Source organism: Pelodiscus sinensis, chromosome 4 (assembly GCF_052426305.1).
Source record: "Pelodiscus sinensis isolate ZL-2025 chromosome 4, ASM5242630v1, whole genome shotgun sequence".
In the NCBI taxonomy this organism is placed as follows: domain Eukaryota; kingdom Metazoa; phylum Chordata; order Testudines; family Trionychidae; genus Pelodiscus; species Pelodiscus sinensis.
The window spans coordinates 106,324,238-106,342,138 of record NC_143055.1 but is presented as its reverse complement, the minus strand read 5'-3'; the positions used below and the strand labels follow the sequence as shown (position 1 = coordinate 106,342,138).

The 17,901-nt window shown below is 39.1% G+C and overlaps 1 protein-coding gene across 1 annotated transcript in view; it reads left to right on the top strand.

The window, feature by feature from the left end:
• Positions 1–1,227: 1,227 nt before the first annotated feature.
• Positions 1,228–17,901, top strand: part of LOC102452377 (glutamyl aminopeptidase) — a 44,355-nt gene continuing 27,681 nt past the window's right edge. The window contains exons 1-7 of the mRNA XM_006119274.5: positions 1,228–2,082; positions 6,155–6,296; positions 8,318–8,449; positions 11,715–11,835; positions 14,011–14,165; positions 14,825–14,938; positions 17,192–17,326. Of these exons, the coding sequence (XP_006119336.3) occupies positions 1,448–2,082; positions 6,155–6,296; positions 8,318–8,449; positions 11,715–11,835; positions 14,011–14,165; positions 14,825–14,938; positions 17,192–17,326 (1,434 nt within the window). The 5' untranslated portion in view covers positions 1,228–1,447. The remainder of the gene's footprint in view (positions 2,083–6,154; positions 6,297–8,317; positions 8,450–11,714; positions 11,836–14,010; positions 14,166–14,824; positions 14,939–17,191; positions 17,327–17,901) is intronic.

Sequence of the window (17,901 nt, the reverse complement as noted above, 5' to 3'; positions counted from 1 at the left end):
GCATGTTAAGAAAACAGGGTGGGGCTATGCTTCCTGTTCTAATCCTGTTCCTCTCCTCTTTAAACTGGTGCTGCTTCTTTACACAAACAATGTGAGAAGCAAATATTGTGTGGGGCTTGATGCTGGTCTGTCTTCAAATACCCTCTAAATTGTTTGGGAAAAGGACTAATCAATTGTTCCCACTCCTGTCACCCTTTCCAGCCTCTGACAAACAGAGGCTAGGGACACCATTCCTACACATCCTGGCTAATAGTTTTTGATGGCCCTAACCTTCATGAATTTATCTAGTTCTTTTTTGAACCCTGTTACAGTCCTGATCTTCACAATATCCTCTGGCAAGGAGTTACACAAGTTGACTGTGCACTTCATGAAGAAAAACTTCCTTTGGTTTATTTTACACCTACTACCTATTAATTTCATTTGGTGATTCCCCTAGTTCTTACATTATGGGAACATTTGCTGATTCCCCTAATTCTTACATTATGGGAACAAGGGAAAATAACTTTTCTTTATTTACTTTTTCCACACCAGTCATGATTTTATCGACCTCTATCATATCCATTCTTAGTCTCCTCTTTTATCAAGCTGAAAAGTCCCAGTCTTTTAATACAACTAACATTTTTGGAACGCTCTGACCCAGATATGTTCTCCTCTTTCCCTGTAGGAGAAGCACTAAAGGCACTGACTAGGCGGGAAGTAAATTCATCCCCTGGTTACCTTGTTTGTATGCGTAATTCTGAAACATATCTTTGAAAACTTGTCCTGTATATGTGAAAATAGCAAAATTTTAAAGCTTGAAATAAAAGCTAAGATATACCATTTTCTAGCTAACGCTTCTACCTGTAACTGTGTGGAGTTACACAGTAAAGGAATGACTCTGTGACTGAGGGAAGACAACTGAATTAAATTGCAAAAAAAAATGTTTTTTTTAAATATTGGAAATTTGACTGCAGAAAATCCATGGTGGATTTTCAAGGAAATTCTTGGTTGTTAATCAAAACAATAACAACAACAGGAATAAAAAATAAGATGTAGTGGTAAAGGTTGAGGTTTCCTAGCAGTAACACCACTCTCTGTGAACTCTTTCTGAAAGCTGCTGACAGAGCTTTGGCAGATGATCATCCCCTAACTGCTGAGTAACACAGCACTATTGGCTATTTCAGTCATAGCAGAGAGCAAGAGGAGGAGGGGGTGGAGCTGCACTGCTTATAAGGAGAGAAGTCATTACAGCAGTGTTCTTCTGTACCCATTTCCTCTCTTCCTCCACAGCTGCACTCTGAATCAGCCACTTTTCCTCTGGGTTAGATGAAAGCTACTTTTAATTGAGTGCCGGATGGAAGAGGTGAGAGAGACAGAAAGGATATAACTATATCATTAGAATACAGACCAAATCTGTTGGGCTTACCTAAAAAAGGCAGAACTGCTGAGGACCTTAATAAGCCTTAAGATGTCCAAGAAGGACCGCGTGAATGAACAGCATACGGGCACTATCTCTGCAGTGGTGAAGGACCGCGTGAATGAACAGCATACGGGCACCATCTGTGCAGTGGTGGTTGCAGTAGGTATAGCTATTGGACTTGGTGTGGGATTAAACAGACCTGAGTCCTGCCAGACTTCAGGAGCCACACAGCAGCCAGCAACCACCATCCCTGGGACAGGGGACCTGCACTACTGCACTCCCAAAAATGTGAGTGGAGAATGGACAGACTTCAGGCTACCCACTTACATTAACCCAGTGCACTATGAGCTGGAAATAAAGCCCGAGATGGATGCAAATAGTTACACAGGGACAGTCAACATCTCTATCAAGTTAGATAAACCAACCCAGCATTTGTGGCTTCACCTCCGAGAGACCAAGATCACAGAGACGCCCGTGCTCCGGAAATCCTCTGGGCAGCAGATTGCACTGAGAGATTGCTTTAAATATGAACAACATGAATATGTGGTGATGGAGGCAGAAGAGAAGCTCTCTCCTACTGCTGCAAATGTCGACTATGTACTCACCCTGAAGTTCAAAGGCTCGCTGAATGGCTCCCTGGCTGGATTTTACAGAACTACCTACACTGAGAATGGAGTAACCAAGTAAACCCATTTATTTTAAACTTTGACTTGCACAGCTATCTCTGCTTACTCAGATCTGCTCTCTCCCTCTCCCCCTTCTTTCTGTCACCCAATTGCTTACCTTTCTGGGCTCTCTTGTAATTTTCCTGCTCCCCTCAGGAAGCTACAGCATTAAGAATGCCAGAGCAGTCTCGGGGCCACTGCTTACAAGGAAATGTGGCTGGAGTTTGTATTGTGAAAAGCAGTCTGGTACTCTATTGGCCCTAGGCTACCCCTGATCTTTTCAAACTCACATCTGGGAGTTGTATGTGGGGACTGAGACCTGTCTGTTGCTTTATAGGTGTAGTCTGGTACATGGCATGCAGCTCAGCTGGGTTCCTCCTGTTCTGCCCTCTTCTCTTTGTCTCTGTCTCTGTGCTCTCTCCCCCCCTCCCCCATTCCATGGCTCCTTATATTAAGTCTTATTCTGTTCACTCTTCAATCCCAGTCTCCTTGCTAAGCCAGTTCTAGTGTCTCTCTCTGGACTCCTAGTCACCCAACTATTCTCCATTTCCCCCTTTTTTGATTCTTCATCTAATTTGTTTTGCTCCCTTCACTTCCTCCATCTCTATTAGCTCTCTGTCCCAGTCTCCATCCCTGGGCTCCTACTTCAGTCTGTGTCCCTCCACTCATATCCCTCTGGCTCCTTGTCCCAGTCATCCCCTCACATCCTGGTTTCTAGTCAGATCTACCTTCCCTCACCTGACCTGCATCCACCAAGTTTACTGCTTGCTGGTCTCAGTCCCCTTCTGGATCTTCATCGGAGATCAGTCTTCCCCTACACATACACTTTGCTCTCTGGCTCCTACTCACTGTCCTGGGCCTGTCTAACCCCACAACTTGGAGCTGCTCTCTCCTCTTCCCTTGCCCTCAACCCCACAGTTCTAGTCTTCCTACAAGAGGGATCTTTGTCTCAATATAATCCACAGATCCGTCCCATAGATCTAGCTCTTGTCCCCTCTGCATTCAAAGCAGGCTTTTCTCTCCACCTGTGATCAGGGGCATGGTAGAGTCAAGGAGTTGGGTGGGCATCAAGATCATAGGAGAGAGAGGTTTCCTGCTCTAAGTTTAGGTATTCAGCTATCACATAAGCCTCGGCAGCTGTAATTTCAGGGAAAGTTTTGCTCAGTGAGCCCAAGTGATAAATGTTTGGCAGTGTTAGAAGCAAATGAAAACAGATCCTATCATGGGAAGAATTGGGCAACATTAATAAAAGACAGTGTTACCATCCTAGCCTATCATTAGAATGGGGTGAGGGAGACAGGCAGCTAGCAATTAGCCAAGTCTTCCTTCCTTCTTCAATAGTCTCAGAAGCTATAAAACCTGACAGCTGACGGAGAAGAGGAAGAGTGGTCCGGAGGAGGTGGAGTAGAAGTAGCCAGCTTGGAAGCTGATTCTTCCAGGATTGCTTAAGCATTGCTGTAGTTCCTTTTCTCTAAACACTAGGCATGGGCCCAGAAATCACCATCCTTTGGTTTCACCTCTGGTTTTATACATTCACCAGAGGGTAATGGTAGGTCCCAGAGAACAGATGATCCAGAGGTTTGGGGACTAGCCAGGGACTTTTTAATACTTTTTGTCCCAGACTTCTATGATGACACTGGACACTGTACTTCATCTGTAAATGAGGATAACACTGCTTCTCTACCTCATGAGGTTGTGGTGAGAATGAACAAAATAAACAGACTGTGAGGTGCTCAGATAGGAGGAAAATGAAGACTAGGGAAAAAAAGTGTCTCAACTTAGAGAGTGACAGCTTTTTTAGTTAAGTTAGTTAACTCCTGTTTCTTTTCTTCTGGTATTACTGAGGTTTTGGAGCAAGCCAGCTGTGTCTTGGCTTTGCATAACCAAAATCTGGCTACGATCTGAATTCTCTTTTATTCAAAGCACTGAAGTGAAGCAATGTGTGACTGGGGCGCTCAAAAGGTGCTAGTTTGGCATGGCTCCAACTGATAAGGAAGCTGGTATTCATGGTTTTGTTGGTTAGCACAAATGTGAAATACTTTTCCATTCTTTCCTTGAATTTTCTCCTTTTAAAAGACAGTTGCTATGGGCAGAAAGTACATTTTCCCATTACTTTGTGTAACTCTCACTAAAGTGCCAAAATTTTCCTGGGAAAATGATGAATCTATGTTTGCAAATATGTATGAAATCCATTACTTATCTGAGGGAGAAAAAATTTTCTCTCTCTCATTTTTTTAATGAAAATCTGTATGTGCTTGGCAAAAAACAGTAATTTATCATCTCTTTAAATGCAGCAGTGTTTAATTTTGGGAACAGCAGCTGCATTTGGTCTCAGACAGATCTCCTCTCAATATTCCTGGTATAGTTACAACTTTGTCACTTCTGTTTCATGTTTTAAAGCCTTGAAATCAACAGAAATTGCAGGGACAGGATGCAACTTATAAAAAGGGAGGGCTTTTTCATGTAAAAACCAAGTTATGTAAGATTTTTTCTTTCTTTAATTACTACTTGTGTGCACAGAGACATGGCCTGGTCTAGAGGTTTCTGAATCAACCCCCATTAATTGTGACATTGATAAATTACAGCATTGGTGTTTGTCTGCCCACCATAAATGCCTGAGGGTACATGGATTATCACCTATAAATCATTAAAGAGGTTCTTGAGTGGTCAATCTTCACTAACATGGATAGAAAATATAGAGCAATTTTTTAAAGAAACAGTTTTTTAAACCATTGCCCAAGAGATTGAAGTTAATTTGGTTATGAAAAAATCTCCCAAACCCTACAAAACGGAGAATGGGACATCAAACAGCTTATAAAACAGAAGAAACTCCATTAAGTCTAAACTATTCTGAGAGGTTTAAATAAGGCGAGGTTCATTACACTTCCTCCTCTGAGACCATGAATTTGAGGCATTTGAGTGACTGTCCCAATTAATATGAATAGTAAAAACCAAGATGTATTACCTCATCACGCCTCTAAATGAACCTTGCTAAGTTCCTAATGACCATGTTTAACCATCACTGGGAAAGCCAAAGGCAACACAGACATTGAAAAATTGGCTGTCAAGTGAACTTGTGATGGGGGTAAAGATCTATAATTTTATGAATATTTTAAATTACATTTTTTTGGGGGGGGGAATCCACACCTTAACATTATGTAGCATAGAAATGCTGTTAAAAATGTTCTATGTTCCAAATTATTTGAAGAGATATCTAAGATGAATCCCTACCATCATCATTCAAAGCAGAGAGTGTGCTCCATCTCTGAACAGCAGGCTTCATATGTTTTCTAAATGATCCTATTTTGCAATAATTCTCTATGTAATTTCTAACTAAGTAATCCCACTTCACTTCCAAGCTAAAATATTGTGCAAACACTGTGACAAGGCTTGCCATTAGGTGTTCTACCATATGTTAAACATTTCATATCCGTGCACACCTCATTATTGGAGTCAGTAAAGTTTAGGAGTATGGGCAGGCAGTGTAAGTTCTAAGCGATATATGCCTATGACAAGAAAGTGCTGCGCAGGTAGCTTCACTATTTTGTGGAGGTGGAGTTAAGCTTTCCCTCGGAAGATGTCTTTCCAGGAAAAGCTCAGGTCCCAATTCTTCAATTAATAATCAGCGGAGCTTCCTATGGGCAGAGCAAATCATTCATTCAGAGTTCATTTGTAGATCAGAACCTTAGTTTCCTTTCAGTTGATAACATTACTAATGTTTAGTCAAGTGACATCAATGGGATCACTTTCATCAGTCGGATGAGCAGGATTTTCCCTTATTGTGGTGGGGAACACTTGTGTTTTATTTTTCCTGCTCTTAAAAAAAATTGAGTCCATCCTCCATTTATGATTAGCAGTTTCACGTGGTTTCTGTTAAAATATCTAACAGTTGTGACTTCTAGGAGCACAGGTATATTGGAGAGTTATAAATATTTAAGTTGTATCTTAGACAAAGACCAATGAAAATAAAACTTTTGCTAGTTCTACTATATAGTTTGCAGTATTAATGAACAATTATGTTCAGACATGGACATAACAAATAATGGCTTTCATGAAGGCTTAGGACAATGCAACTATTTTTTTTTTAAAGGAGTATAGCAGTTACTGATCATGAGCCAACAGATGCACGGAGGACATTTCCCTGCTTTGATGAGCCCAGCAAAAAGGCAACTTACACCATAGTTATCATCCATAAAGAACCATACAAAACACTCTCAAACATGCCAGTGGAGGTATGTATTTCACAAATGCACTACATAAGTTGAATGATTCCGTAAAACAACTGTAATGGTAATTGAAATCTAAACACCTTGTATGTTAACAGATCCTTTTTCATCTCAGAAACTATATAGCTTAATGTTAAAAAAGATTTATATAAAATAGGATTGGAGGTTTATGTAGTAAGAAGGCGGCCTAAAACAAAAGCCCATGTAGCATAGGCCCACAACACAACTTGATGCTTCAGGGTGATGTTAAACTTCGGACTACCAGAAGCGAAGAGTGGAGGGATCTCCCCTAAATGTCATGTTCTATATACTCTCCCTGAAATTCTGGTACAGACTGTCAGACACAATCAATTGGGCAAGATGGACCATAGACTGACACAATGTGATAGCTCTTACATTTTTATGTGCTAAAAATACACCCTGAGTATAAATGTAGCATATAAACTTATTGATAGTTTTTCATGGATTACTCAACTTTTGTAAGAAATGCTGAAGTTTCTAGGACCAATGTGACTAGTTAAAGTAGAAACACAGTTATCATATTTTGGAAAGGAATTCAAAGCATAAAGGGGGTTCATATATGCAAATGAGGCGTGGTGATGAATATTGCCACACTTCATTTGCATACCTAATGAGCTGCCATTTTTGTGCAAGAGCCATTCTGCCTAAAAATAATCAGCAGAACGGCTCTTGTGCAAAAGCCCCTTGCGCAAAATTGGCAGCTCATTGGGTATGCAAATGAGGCATGACGATATTCATTGGCATGCATCATTTGCATATCTTCTTGCACAAGAATGCGCCATGTAGATGTAGACTTGTGTATAACATTTCTACTGTAAGTACCTGTCATTTTCCTTTTTTTTTTTTTTTACTTTTTCAGAGAGTCATCCAACCAGGGAATTGAGAATATACCACATGACCAGTAACAAATAACAAATAGTTCAAATGATTTGTACAAATTATTCTGCAGTTATTTTAAATGATTAAAGGTCTAGAGAACATGACCTATGAAGGAAGGCTGAAAGAATTGGGTTTGTTTAGTTTAGAAAAGAGAGGATTGAGGGGGGACATGATAGCAGTTTTCAGGTATCTAAAAGGGTGTCATGAGGAGGAGGGAGAAAACTTGTTCATCTTGGCCTCTGAGGATAGAACAAAAAGCAATGGGCTTAAACTGCAGCAAGGGAGGTTTAGGTTGGACATTAGGAAAAAGTTCCTAACTGTCAGGGTAGTCAAACACTGGAATAAATTGCCCAGGGAGGTTGTGGAATCCCCATCTGTGGAGATATTTAAGAGTAGGTTAGATAAATGTATATCAGGGATGGTCTAGACAGTATTTGGTCCTGCCATGAGGGCAGAGGGCTAGGCTCGATGACTTCTCGAGGTCCCTTCCAGTCCTAGTATTCTATGATTCTATGAAAGATATCAAGTGCATTTGCTAACATCAGGACTGACTTGCAATGAATTAACAGACCAAAACTCTGGCCAGCTCCAAGAACACAAGGATGCTTGAACAACCCCTTGGATAGCAAACCCAGTAAGGTTTACAACACTAATTATTACTGAAAAATTGGATTCAGTGGGCTAATTCTGCTCTCAGTTACATCTGCAATACCTCAAGGAAGTTGTACAGGTTTAAAGGAGGGCAAAATGTGTCCCTTTGTGTAATTTATCCAACATTTTAGTTTTATGAAGCTAGTTCATGAAGACTAGCTAGAAAACAAATTAAAGGGGACACAAGCTTATTGAAAAAACTCATTTTAAGATGATATAATCACAGATAATACATGGTTTGATTTCTTAATGCAAACAACTAGACATACGAAAATGTGTTCTTGGTGCATAAAAACAAAGCTCCAACCTAGGCATTGCACCTTTTAGAAAAAAAATCACTTTGCATGTTCCCATCCCATGGGCTGGGTAAAGACAGAGGGGCATCATTCCTATAGCTCCAGTTTATATAAAGATATTTGATTCTTTTATGCACATGTCTGAAGTTTCAAAAGGTAAGAATTATTTCTCTTCTTCAGCAAACTGTTCAACTGGGTGATGGCTGGAACAGGACAACTTTTCAGAAATCTGTCCCAATGAGCACATATTTGGTGTGCTTTGCTGTGCACCAGTTTGACTGGGTAGAAAGAAAGTCTGCCAGAGGAATTCCTGTAAGTCCAATTTTCATTCTGAACACATTCCAGCTGTGAGTTTCAAAAAACATGTCAACTTTTCATATTGTATTGCTTAATCTTCCCATTCTTATGGCCTGTGTTCTGCATGAAGTCAAAATAGTCCCTTCTGTCCTTAAAAGCTGTGAATATATGTGCACCTCGTGCCTCTATTATTTAGTAAACAACTACACTGAAAAATGGAGTCATTGCACTGCATTGATGTTTAAAAATGCATAGTATAACATTATTTATTATATTACGGTAGTGCCTATATGCTCCAATCCCAGTAGGAATACTTCAGACACATTAAAAGAATAGTCCCTTTTCCAAAAGAATGGACCCTCAGGTCTTCTGAATGAAGCATGTTTGAATTTGAATCCATTAATCTAAAATCCTATAATGTGATTCTAGATTGTCCCAAAAGAATAAGGACTTGGTTTTCTAGTTCTGGTTTGGATTCAGGCAACATCTTGTAACTGTGACTAGTTTCATGAGATTTTTACTATACAAAATCTTGTAGGAACAGTTCACGTCATTTTATCAGAGTTCTTGAATCTGACCTAAAACCAGAGTAGTGATTTAGCCTTTAACCCAAACTCCGTACTGAGCCTACATTTAATGTGGAAAGCTCAGCCCCAAGTAGTTATTTGTCAAAGTTTTTTTAATCTGAAGTAGAAAAAGTCTTCCCAAGTGGTGCTGTTGCTAGTTCCCTTCCTTTTCTTTTAAGAATCAAAGCACACACTTTTGGCATAAGGATGTTTTAGCCATTTGCTCAGGGCAATTTATTACTGTTCTAGATAAAATATTGCCTAGTGACTGGGAATCTAGATTTCTGGATTTTATTAAGAACACTACTATTGACACACCATGTAACCTTCTTTGAGCAAGTCTGTACTTTGCCTCGGTTTCCCATCTGAAATCAAAATGTGCCTAAGTTTTAGCATTCACCAACATGCAAATCTGATGCTTTTTACAAAAATGCAAGATGTCTGACCCTACTTGTTAGTAAACATCTAATAGCATAGTGATGTCCTGAGGCCTCCTTGCTCTAAAACTTTTTTTTTTTTACATCTTTCCGTATGCAGTGTTGGATCAGAAATAATTAGAACTGTATCACATTTGTATAAATGCATAACCAGAGTGCATTTTGTGATATGATGCAGTATCAATGATTTAAAAAAAATCATATTTGTTTAGCTGCAAATTTAATTTATAAACTGTGATAATTAGCAAAGGGTCTCCAAACATTTAGAGCAAGAGTACCTCACAGATAAAATGTTCCACTTGTACTCAGAATCAGGACAATGTTTTTCTAGCCTAGACACGTTCCCTCTAGATCTGAATCATCTACCCAATCAGAATTTACAAGGGTCTCTCACAAAATTTGTTCAGGGAAAAAGAAAAGGAATTAAGCAGATGCACTCAAAGTCATTATTTTGTATGCAGAAAAGCCCAGCCATTCTACATTCAGCTACCACTCTCTTCTAGGCTATGAGTTCTAGGCTAGGATTGATTTTTATGGTTCCAAAGAGGAACACTAGAAAAACAGCAACATTACAGTATGATTCTAGCTCAGAGGTGGGCAATAATTTTTTACCTGGTGCCGCTTCAGAATTTCAGAAAGGGTGGGGCCTCAGATGGAAAGAGCAAGGCCCGGACACTTCCGTGCTTCCCCACCCACAGACCCTGATTTGTTTGGGGGGTGGAGGAGTGCAGTCTTTGCCCCTGCTCCCCATAGAGGACCCACCTGCTGTTCTGAACAGCTGGTGATTTCCTCTAGGCACCAATGCCCCTGGCAGTGGGAGGAGACTTTGTGCGCTCCCACCCCTGCCCCCAGGACAATCAGGGCCTGGGTTGAAGGGAGACCATGCGAAGTCTCTGGCTCTGTGCCCCTGCCCTGCAAGGGAGTGTCACGCTTAGAGTCACCCACCAGCTGACCAGCAGCTGGCAGTTGACCTTAAGTGCCGAGCTCCTTGCAGAACGGGAGGAGACTTTGCACGCTCCCCCCACCCCAAGGTCTGATTGACATAAGAAATCTCTCACTCCCTGCCCTCTGGCATGTGGCACCTAGAGTCAACCGCTAGGATTGACTCTAGGCACCACACACTCCCTTGTCCCTAGGCCCTGATTGGCCTGGGGGTGGGGAAGCAGCAGAGCATCCAGGGGCCAGATGAACCTGCTTGTCAGGCCAGATCTGGCCCACAGAGGCCCTTTTGCCACTCCTATTCTTGCTTTTCTGAATAAAGGTGAATATCTACCCTACCTTTCTCTTAGATAGCACTTCCATCACAGGCCAACTTTGTTCAGTTCAAAGCCTAAATTCCTGACTAGATTCAGTCAGGAATTTTTCAAAGGAACAATTTTTCCATAAGAAGATTCAGATTAATTGAAAGTGAATATTTTTGTAGCTATCTATCATTTTTTACTAAAAACTTTTATCTGGAATGTTTCTTGGATCCAGGATGGAATTTTTGTTATGTGTACCTGAGTGTAAATGAGAGAGAAGCAGACACCAGAATAGCCAGTAATCTCCGTGGTCAGGCACACACATGGGATTAGCAGGACCCAGGTTCAAATCCCTGTCTGATTCACAGCTAGGTTTGTCACATCCCATGTGAATGCCCTCATCAATGGGAAACTGGCTATTCTGGATTTTCTCGCTGCTGTTTTTGACCAAAAATTCCATTCTGGACCCAAGAAACTTTCCAGACAGAAGCTTTGTCAAAAGAGATACATTCTACAATTTTTTTTTGACAAATTAACAAACTGTTTTTTTGTTTCTTTGTTTGTTTGTGGAAAACAGTCATCCTTGGCCCATAAGCCTGGGGAATATTCCATTACTACACAGTAAAACAGAATTAATTTCCATGGGGCAGTAGCAGTTCTTGGTCACAGATAGTGGGGGCATGGACAGCAGCATTTGAAATATCACTTTTCTCTTCTTCATTAAAAAATGTAATGATAGATATAAACCGTGTATTCGTACACAATGCACAAAGTTTCATGGATGAATAATGCCGAGATCGGGGGGAGGAGAGTAATACACGGATTTGATCTCTGCATATCTATATAAAATTGATATTTCATAAGCTTTCTCAAATAAGTGGTTTACACAAGGGTCTCAGTGTTAGCTTTAGTCTTCCAGAGAAGAGAAGTCAACCATATTGTCCTTCTCTTTGGCAATGATGCCTCACTGCTAAACACATGTTGATTTGTTTTGATCAGTTGGAATGTGCTCTAACTATATTTCTCTATTTTACAGCTCAGGATCTATGCACAGCCACAGCAAATACACACAGCAGAATATGCTGCAAATGTTACCAAAGCTGTATTTGACTTCTTTGAACGGTATTTTGATATGAACTATTCTCTTCCAAAATTAGGTGATTACCACAATTTATATTCTTCATTCTCTTCATTTACTATCACAGTTTTGTTTTCTGCTCTTAATCATTGTTATTTCATGGGAGAGTGAGAAGACAGAATTTGTGCTGCTAACGCCAGAATCTGCTTAGATTAAGACTTTATAGTTCAATATGCCCTATTATGTCATGACAGGAGCCTCAGACTCACTTGGGACATTCTTCTCTCTTCATTCTGGCAGCTGAATAGAAACACTGGCACTCACACAGCTACTTTAGAGTGTTCAGTTTTAAAAATATGAAATGTTAGTGACATTAACACAGAAACAATACAGGATCAATGCAGCCAAATGTAGCTTGAATAGACAGGTTCAACTCCCAAGAATGCTTCCCAACAACTATTACTAATGACATAAATGATTCAAGTCAAGTGACTCACTTCAATTTGTGTGCAACCATTTCCACAAGGTTGAATGAAGAGTACAGATCCAAACCAAACCAACCTTGATACAGAACCAAATTTTGCCTGTAGCCCCTCTATTTTTAGGTCCCAAAGCAAAACATTGACTCTGAGCATCCCTAAATTTGAATGTTTAAAATCTAGATTTGATCTGTGAAAATTGAATTAATTAGGGATATACAGTAATTGAAGCTGTGGAAAAGCTTCAGAAGCAGCCTCTGCTATAAAATCCAATGGTATAGTTTACTAAAGTACAGAAACTTAACTCAAAAGGAGGAAACATCTAGCTGCCTTAACGTTTTTTTTAAATCATGCTATGCAGTGGATCATGCACTATCCAATAGATTACCCATGTCAAACCATTGACATTCAAAATTCTCTGAAGTTTTTGAACTTCTTCTTTTCCTCATCCTAAATACCTCTAAAAAGTCAATATAAATTGCCATGTTACAGGTTACAACTAAGTTAGGAGACCTAGCTAGAACACAGTTGCCCCTTTACATGGTTACAAGCTGGCTTCACTTTGTGGATCCATTTAGACGGGCTCTTAACTATCTATAACCAAGCTCATGTTTCTGTAACATGTCTAATGCCCAGTTAAAGGACACTGATAAGGATCCAGCTACATTGTAGAATAGAACTCTGTCCCCTGATTTAATAATATTTGTATCACAGACCATCTTAAAAATTTGATATTGTGTTCCTCTGGGTGCAAAGTAGTAAGAGAGAAACATCTCAACTCTCAGTACAAAACCAACAATCCATCTTTCTTTCATAGCTTTATGATACGTCCCTTCATTATTATAAATGGATTACACCACAAGTGGTGAATCAAACAGGGTTTTAACAAAATAATAATTTAACTAAATTAATTTACTATAACATCAAAACTTCTGAAATCAGTATTTTTTGTGTTTGCCTCATTTTTGGATCTTTGACGGACTATATAATATGTCCAAAAGACCTTGCCAGGATGACAGCTATAACCAATGAAAGAATAAACAAACATTAGTAATTCCACTTGCAGTTTGCAAGTAGAGATATGAGTAAGGTTTTGTGTCCAATTTTGAACTGATTGATCCATTTTACCCTTACCCTCTTGGAAAGGCTGCTGTCAATCCTCACAGAATAGAATGCAAGGCCAATCGAATCCAGAATTCACATTTTTAACTTGTGTTGATTATGAAAGCCAAAGAAGTGACTACACAGATTGCAGTGAGAAGAAGCAAATGTTGTTCACGACAGGGGGGATTTACTTCAGTTAATAAGTCGATAAATATTTATTATTCAAAAGGCTGTCAGTGACATGCCTCTGATTGTTTTAGATGCTTTATTGTCTACAGCATATCCCTGTAAAATGTTAATTTCTGAAGCCAAACTGCAGTGTTGGATCACATGCGTATTTTCATATGGTTGCACATCACTTTATCTGGGAATGATATTTGACGAGTGTAAATTATCAGAACTTCATAGAAGTTGCTGGAGCTATGATAATTTACATTCAGTTGATTGTCTGCCCCCACAGTATCACTGAATATCCTACACATAGGAACAGAAAGCCGAGAGTACACTCTCTCACTGCAGCATGTAATACAGAAGTCTGTTAAATGACAAGCAACAAAACAAGCTTTTATGCTGTGAGTAAGAAGATGGCCATTCTCCTACCCAAAGAGGACTCATCACATAAGAATTTTAATGAATACAATGTTGACAGTGCTTTCTTTCTTTCCATATAGATGAAATAGCTATTCCAGATTTTAATGCCGGTGCTATGGAAAACTGGGGTCTGATCACTTACAGAGAAACAAGCCTACTTTATGATCCCAAAGAATCTGCTTCCTCCAACAAACAGAGAGTAGCAGTTGTGGTTGCCCATGAACTCGTTCATCAGGTAGATTTCATTTAATGTTTATTGTTTTTAAAGCACTGGAAGTGCACAGTATCCACATACTTCATTTATGAACATAACCAGTTATACATTTAGCTTCAGGTTTTCTACGCATGTTTAAATTTTATTTTAAAAATAAGTGCACAGAGGTAATTCTACTATTAGAAGTAGTATTGGAATTATTGAAAATGGACTTCTCAGAAAATTGGATACTTAGGACCAGGTTTTTCAGTTTCTGAAAAATCTGCTTGCAACTTCATCTCTCTCTCTCTCTCTCTCTCTCACACACACACACACACACACACACACACTTTATTTACATGTGAACACATGTGATTTAAACTTGCAAACAGATGCAACTAAACTTTGGAAGCTGCTTAAAAATTTGGTCTATCTAAAAGTAAATCAAATCAAGAAGACAAAACTAAACATAATTCCAGTGGTATATGAATCAGTATCAATCATAGCTATAATATGTAATTTCATAATGCAAATAATTAATCTGAGTCATCATGTGACTTCCTATTAAAATATTACTTTTGTGACATTCTTCTTCCTGGAAATAGGAAGAAATGTAAATAAATGAATATACTGCAAGAAGATTCACAAAACTGTAATACACACTTATTATGATACTTTATATTCAATATTTATAATTATAGTGGTTTGGAAACATTGTGACCATGGACTGGTGGGACGACTTGTGGCTAAATGAAGGATTTGCCAGTTTCTTTGAGTACCTTGGAGTAAATGCTGCAGAATCTGATTGGCAAATGGTAACTATTTTGTACTATTTTTTTTTAATTTTGTAATGGAATGAAAATTAGAGACACGTCATAGACCATTCTAATCAAAATAATATTTAAAATTGTGGTGACAGAAAATGTCCTATCTATCCTAAAGCTCCCTACACTGCAAACAGTGGAGCTGAACTAATTAGTTCACTTTATGGTTCCACAAGAAAAGAAAAGCAGGTGCTTTATACATACATATTTTATACACTGACGACTAATCACTCTTTGTATTAATTTGGTCAGTGGTGGGCAACCTGCGGCCCATGGGCTACATGCATCCCATCGGAGTCCTATGAGTAGCCCATGAGACATTTTGTTTGCTGTTGCTCATGTGCAGGGTTGCCAGATTCCTCTGGTTTCCATCCATATAATTTTTTCCTACCAGTATTAATAGAGCGACACTCACTTAAAGCAAAGGCATGTGAAGTGAGGTGCATGCTGATTGCACACAATAACTGTGAGAGCTGTTATTCAATGCAAGTGCTGCTATCGTTCAATCAGCACACTCTGCCCATTCTAGGAACACAAGCACAGTTAACTAAACTACCCTATCCCGGGAGACTATCTTGATTATGGCAATTTTGAAGCCCACTGAGATGAAGGGGGGTCACTCATGTGGCCCCCTCACTAGCCCAGATTGCCCATTGCTGAATTAATGATTTTGTTGCCAGCCAAAAATAAGTGCCATAGCCCACATCTACCAAATGGATATGAGACTTTAGCTACCATATGCATATTATTTTATTTATACAGACTTTGTTAGATTTTTATTATATTAAATCCTTTATAGCCAAATGCTAATCATTGGCCCATTTACTTTGGCAGTGAGAACACCAAAACAAAGCCAAAAATACTATGCACCCTTTCATTTGTGCAATGCTGTGCAGTTCATGGGAATTGGGAAGTATGGGGGGGATTCTTCCACTCTATATTAATAACCTTACATCCTGAAGTATGAAATTACATGAGTCTTATTTTAACATACATACCGACATATTGTTATTCATCATGAGGTTATATAGCCCCTTTTTAAAATGCTATTTAACTAAGGCATAGAGCTGTACACCAATGAATGGTAGAACAGAAAATTATATAGAACTTTAGTCTCACTCATCTATGAATCCGGCATTAACTTAATATGGATCACAAGGTACTGGATCTGTCAAAGAAAAAAATCAGGGACAACACCCTAATGAAATCCTGCATATTCCTTGTCTGGGCTGTTCCCCACTTTGGCACTCTAAGGCTACGGCTACACTATGAGTTTTGCTGGAAGAAGCAATGCAAATGAAGTGTGAATTAGCATTTTCTTGTGCTTCATTTACACAAGAAACCTTCCAGTACACAAGAATCAAATCATCACCTTAAAAAAAGTGATTTTTTTTCATTACAAAACAAAAGATAAACTTGATAAAGCATACTTGGTTGCTAGATGTTACACAGCAACTAAGGAAAACAAATTAAAACACAGAGAAAAGTCTCTGGGCACAGTGCATGATGATAAATGGGGAGGGTAGGCCTAGATTCACACAGAGTAGCTCAACCCAAACCACAGAAGAAAGAAAAATTACCCTGAACGTGACTAGATTCACTTTTCCCTTAACTTACTTCCAATTTTCTCTTTGTTTGGTCCACTACCATGACCCAAATTCCTCGGAGACATGGTAGTTCTTCCTGATATTAAATCGTTCTGTGTCTCTCAAATCCTGTTTTTTCTCTCCCACAAAAAGAAAGCAGGCAGGGAACCTATATCCAATTCAAATTTCATCCCTCTATTTCAACTGGTTCTCCTGATCCCCTGACCAACATCTTGCTAGCCTCCTGAGTTTAACCCCCTAGTCACCGGCTGCTGGTCAGCACTCCTCCTGTTCATTACACTCCTCAAGCCAACCTTCATATGTTCATCTGTGCTATGTCTCAAAGCTGAAATTGGTAATAGCCTCTCTTTTTTTGCCTTGTTGAGCTTTTTGTGTTTTCCGATGCACAAATGCAAAGAGGATACTGTAAGAGAAAATGTATCGAGGCAGATGAAAAATGTCCCCATCCTAAACATATAGTGCTAGTGCTCAAATCATTCTGTAGAGAAGCTGAAGTTTCATTTCTGTATTCCTCCTTCACATCCCCATACACCAAAGACAGGTCTGAAACTTTCCTTTAAAATTATAGATTACTTACTCTTGGAATATGAATTATAGCCCTTAATTTATTTCTGTTTTAATGTTTTCTTATTTCTAGCTTGATCAGATGTTAATTTACGATGTGCTGCCTGTGTTGAAGGACGACTCCTTGTTGTCTTCCCACCCTATTGTGGTCAATGTGTCATCTCCAGCTGAAATATCATCAGTATTTGATGGTATATCATACAGCAAGGTAGGAGAGTCCTGGAATTTTAATCTTTTTACTGCAAAATATTTCCTGCCAGTTTCTGGTTTTAATATACTTAAGTCGTTTGGTTTAACAGCTTCTTGTGCAACTCCAGGGTTCTTTCACATTTGCTACTGTAGACAAGATTTCCTCTTACTATTCTAATTCTCAATCCACACTGCACCCGAAGCCCTGGTCTACACCAGGGAATTATTTTGAAATAACTCCCATTATTTCAAAATACAAGCAGAGCATCCACGCTACCAAGCCAATTATTTCAAAATAAGGGGCTGGTTATTTCAAAATAATAACTCTTCCATGAGGAATAACACTTATTTTGAAATAGTTATTTTGAAATAGCGGTAGTATTGATGCTCCACTGCTGCTATTTCAAAATAACTATTCCCCAGAGTCATTCAAAGTAATTACTCCCCAGTGCTTCCTGGGGCTCTAAGTTGAGGTAGCGAATCCACATTAAGTGAGCCTGCCTCGGACTAATTTCAAGGCTTCCCTGTTGTATGGACATGCTATTTTGAAATAATTATTTCAGGAGCAATTATTTCAAAATAAATTATTTTGAA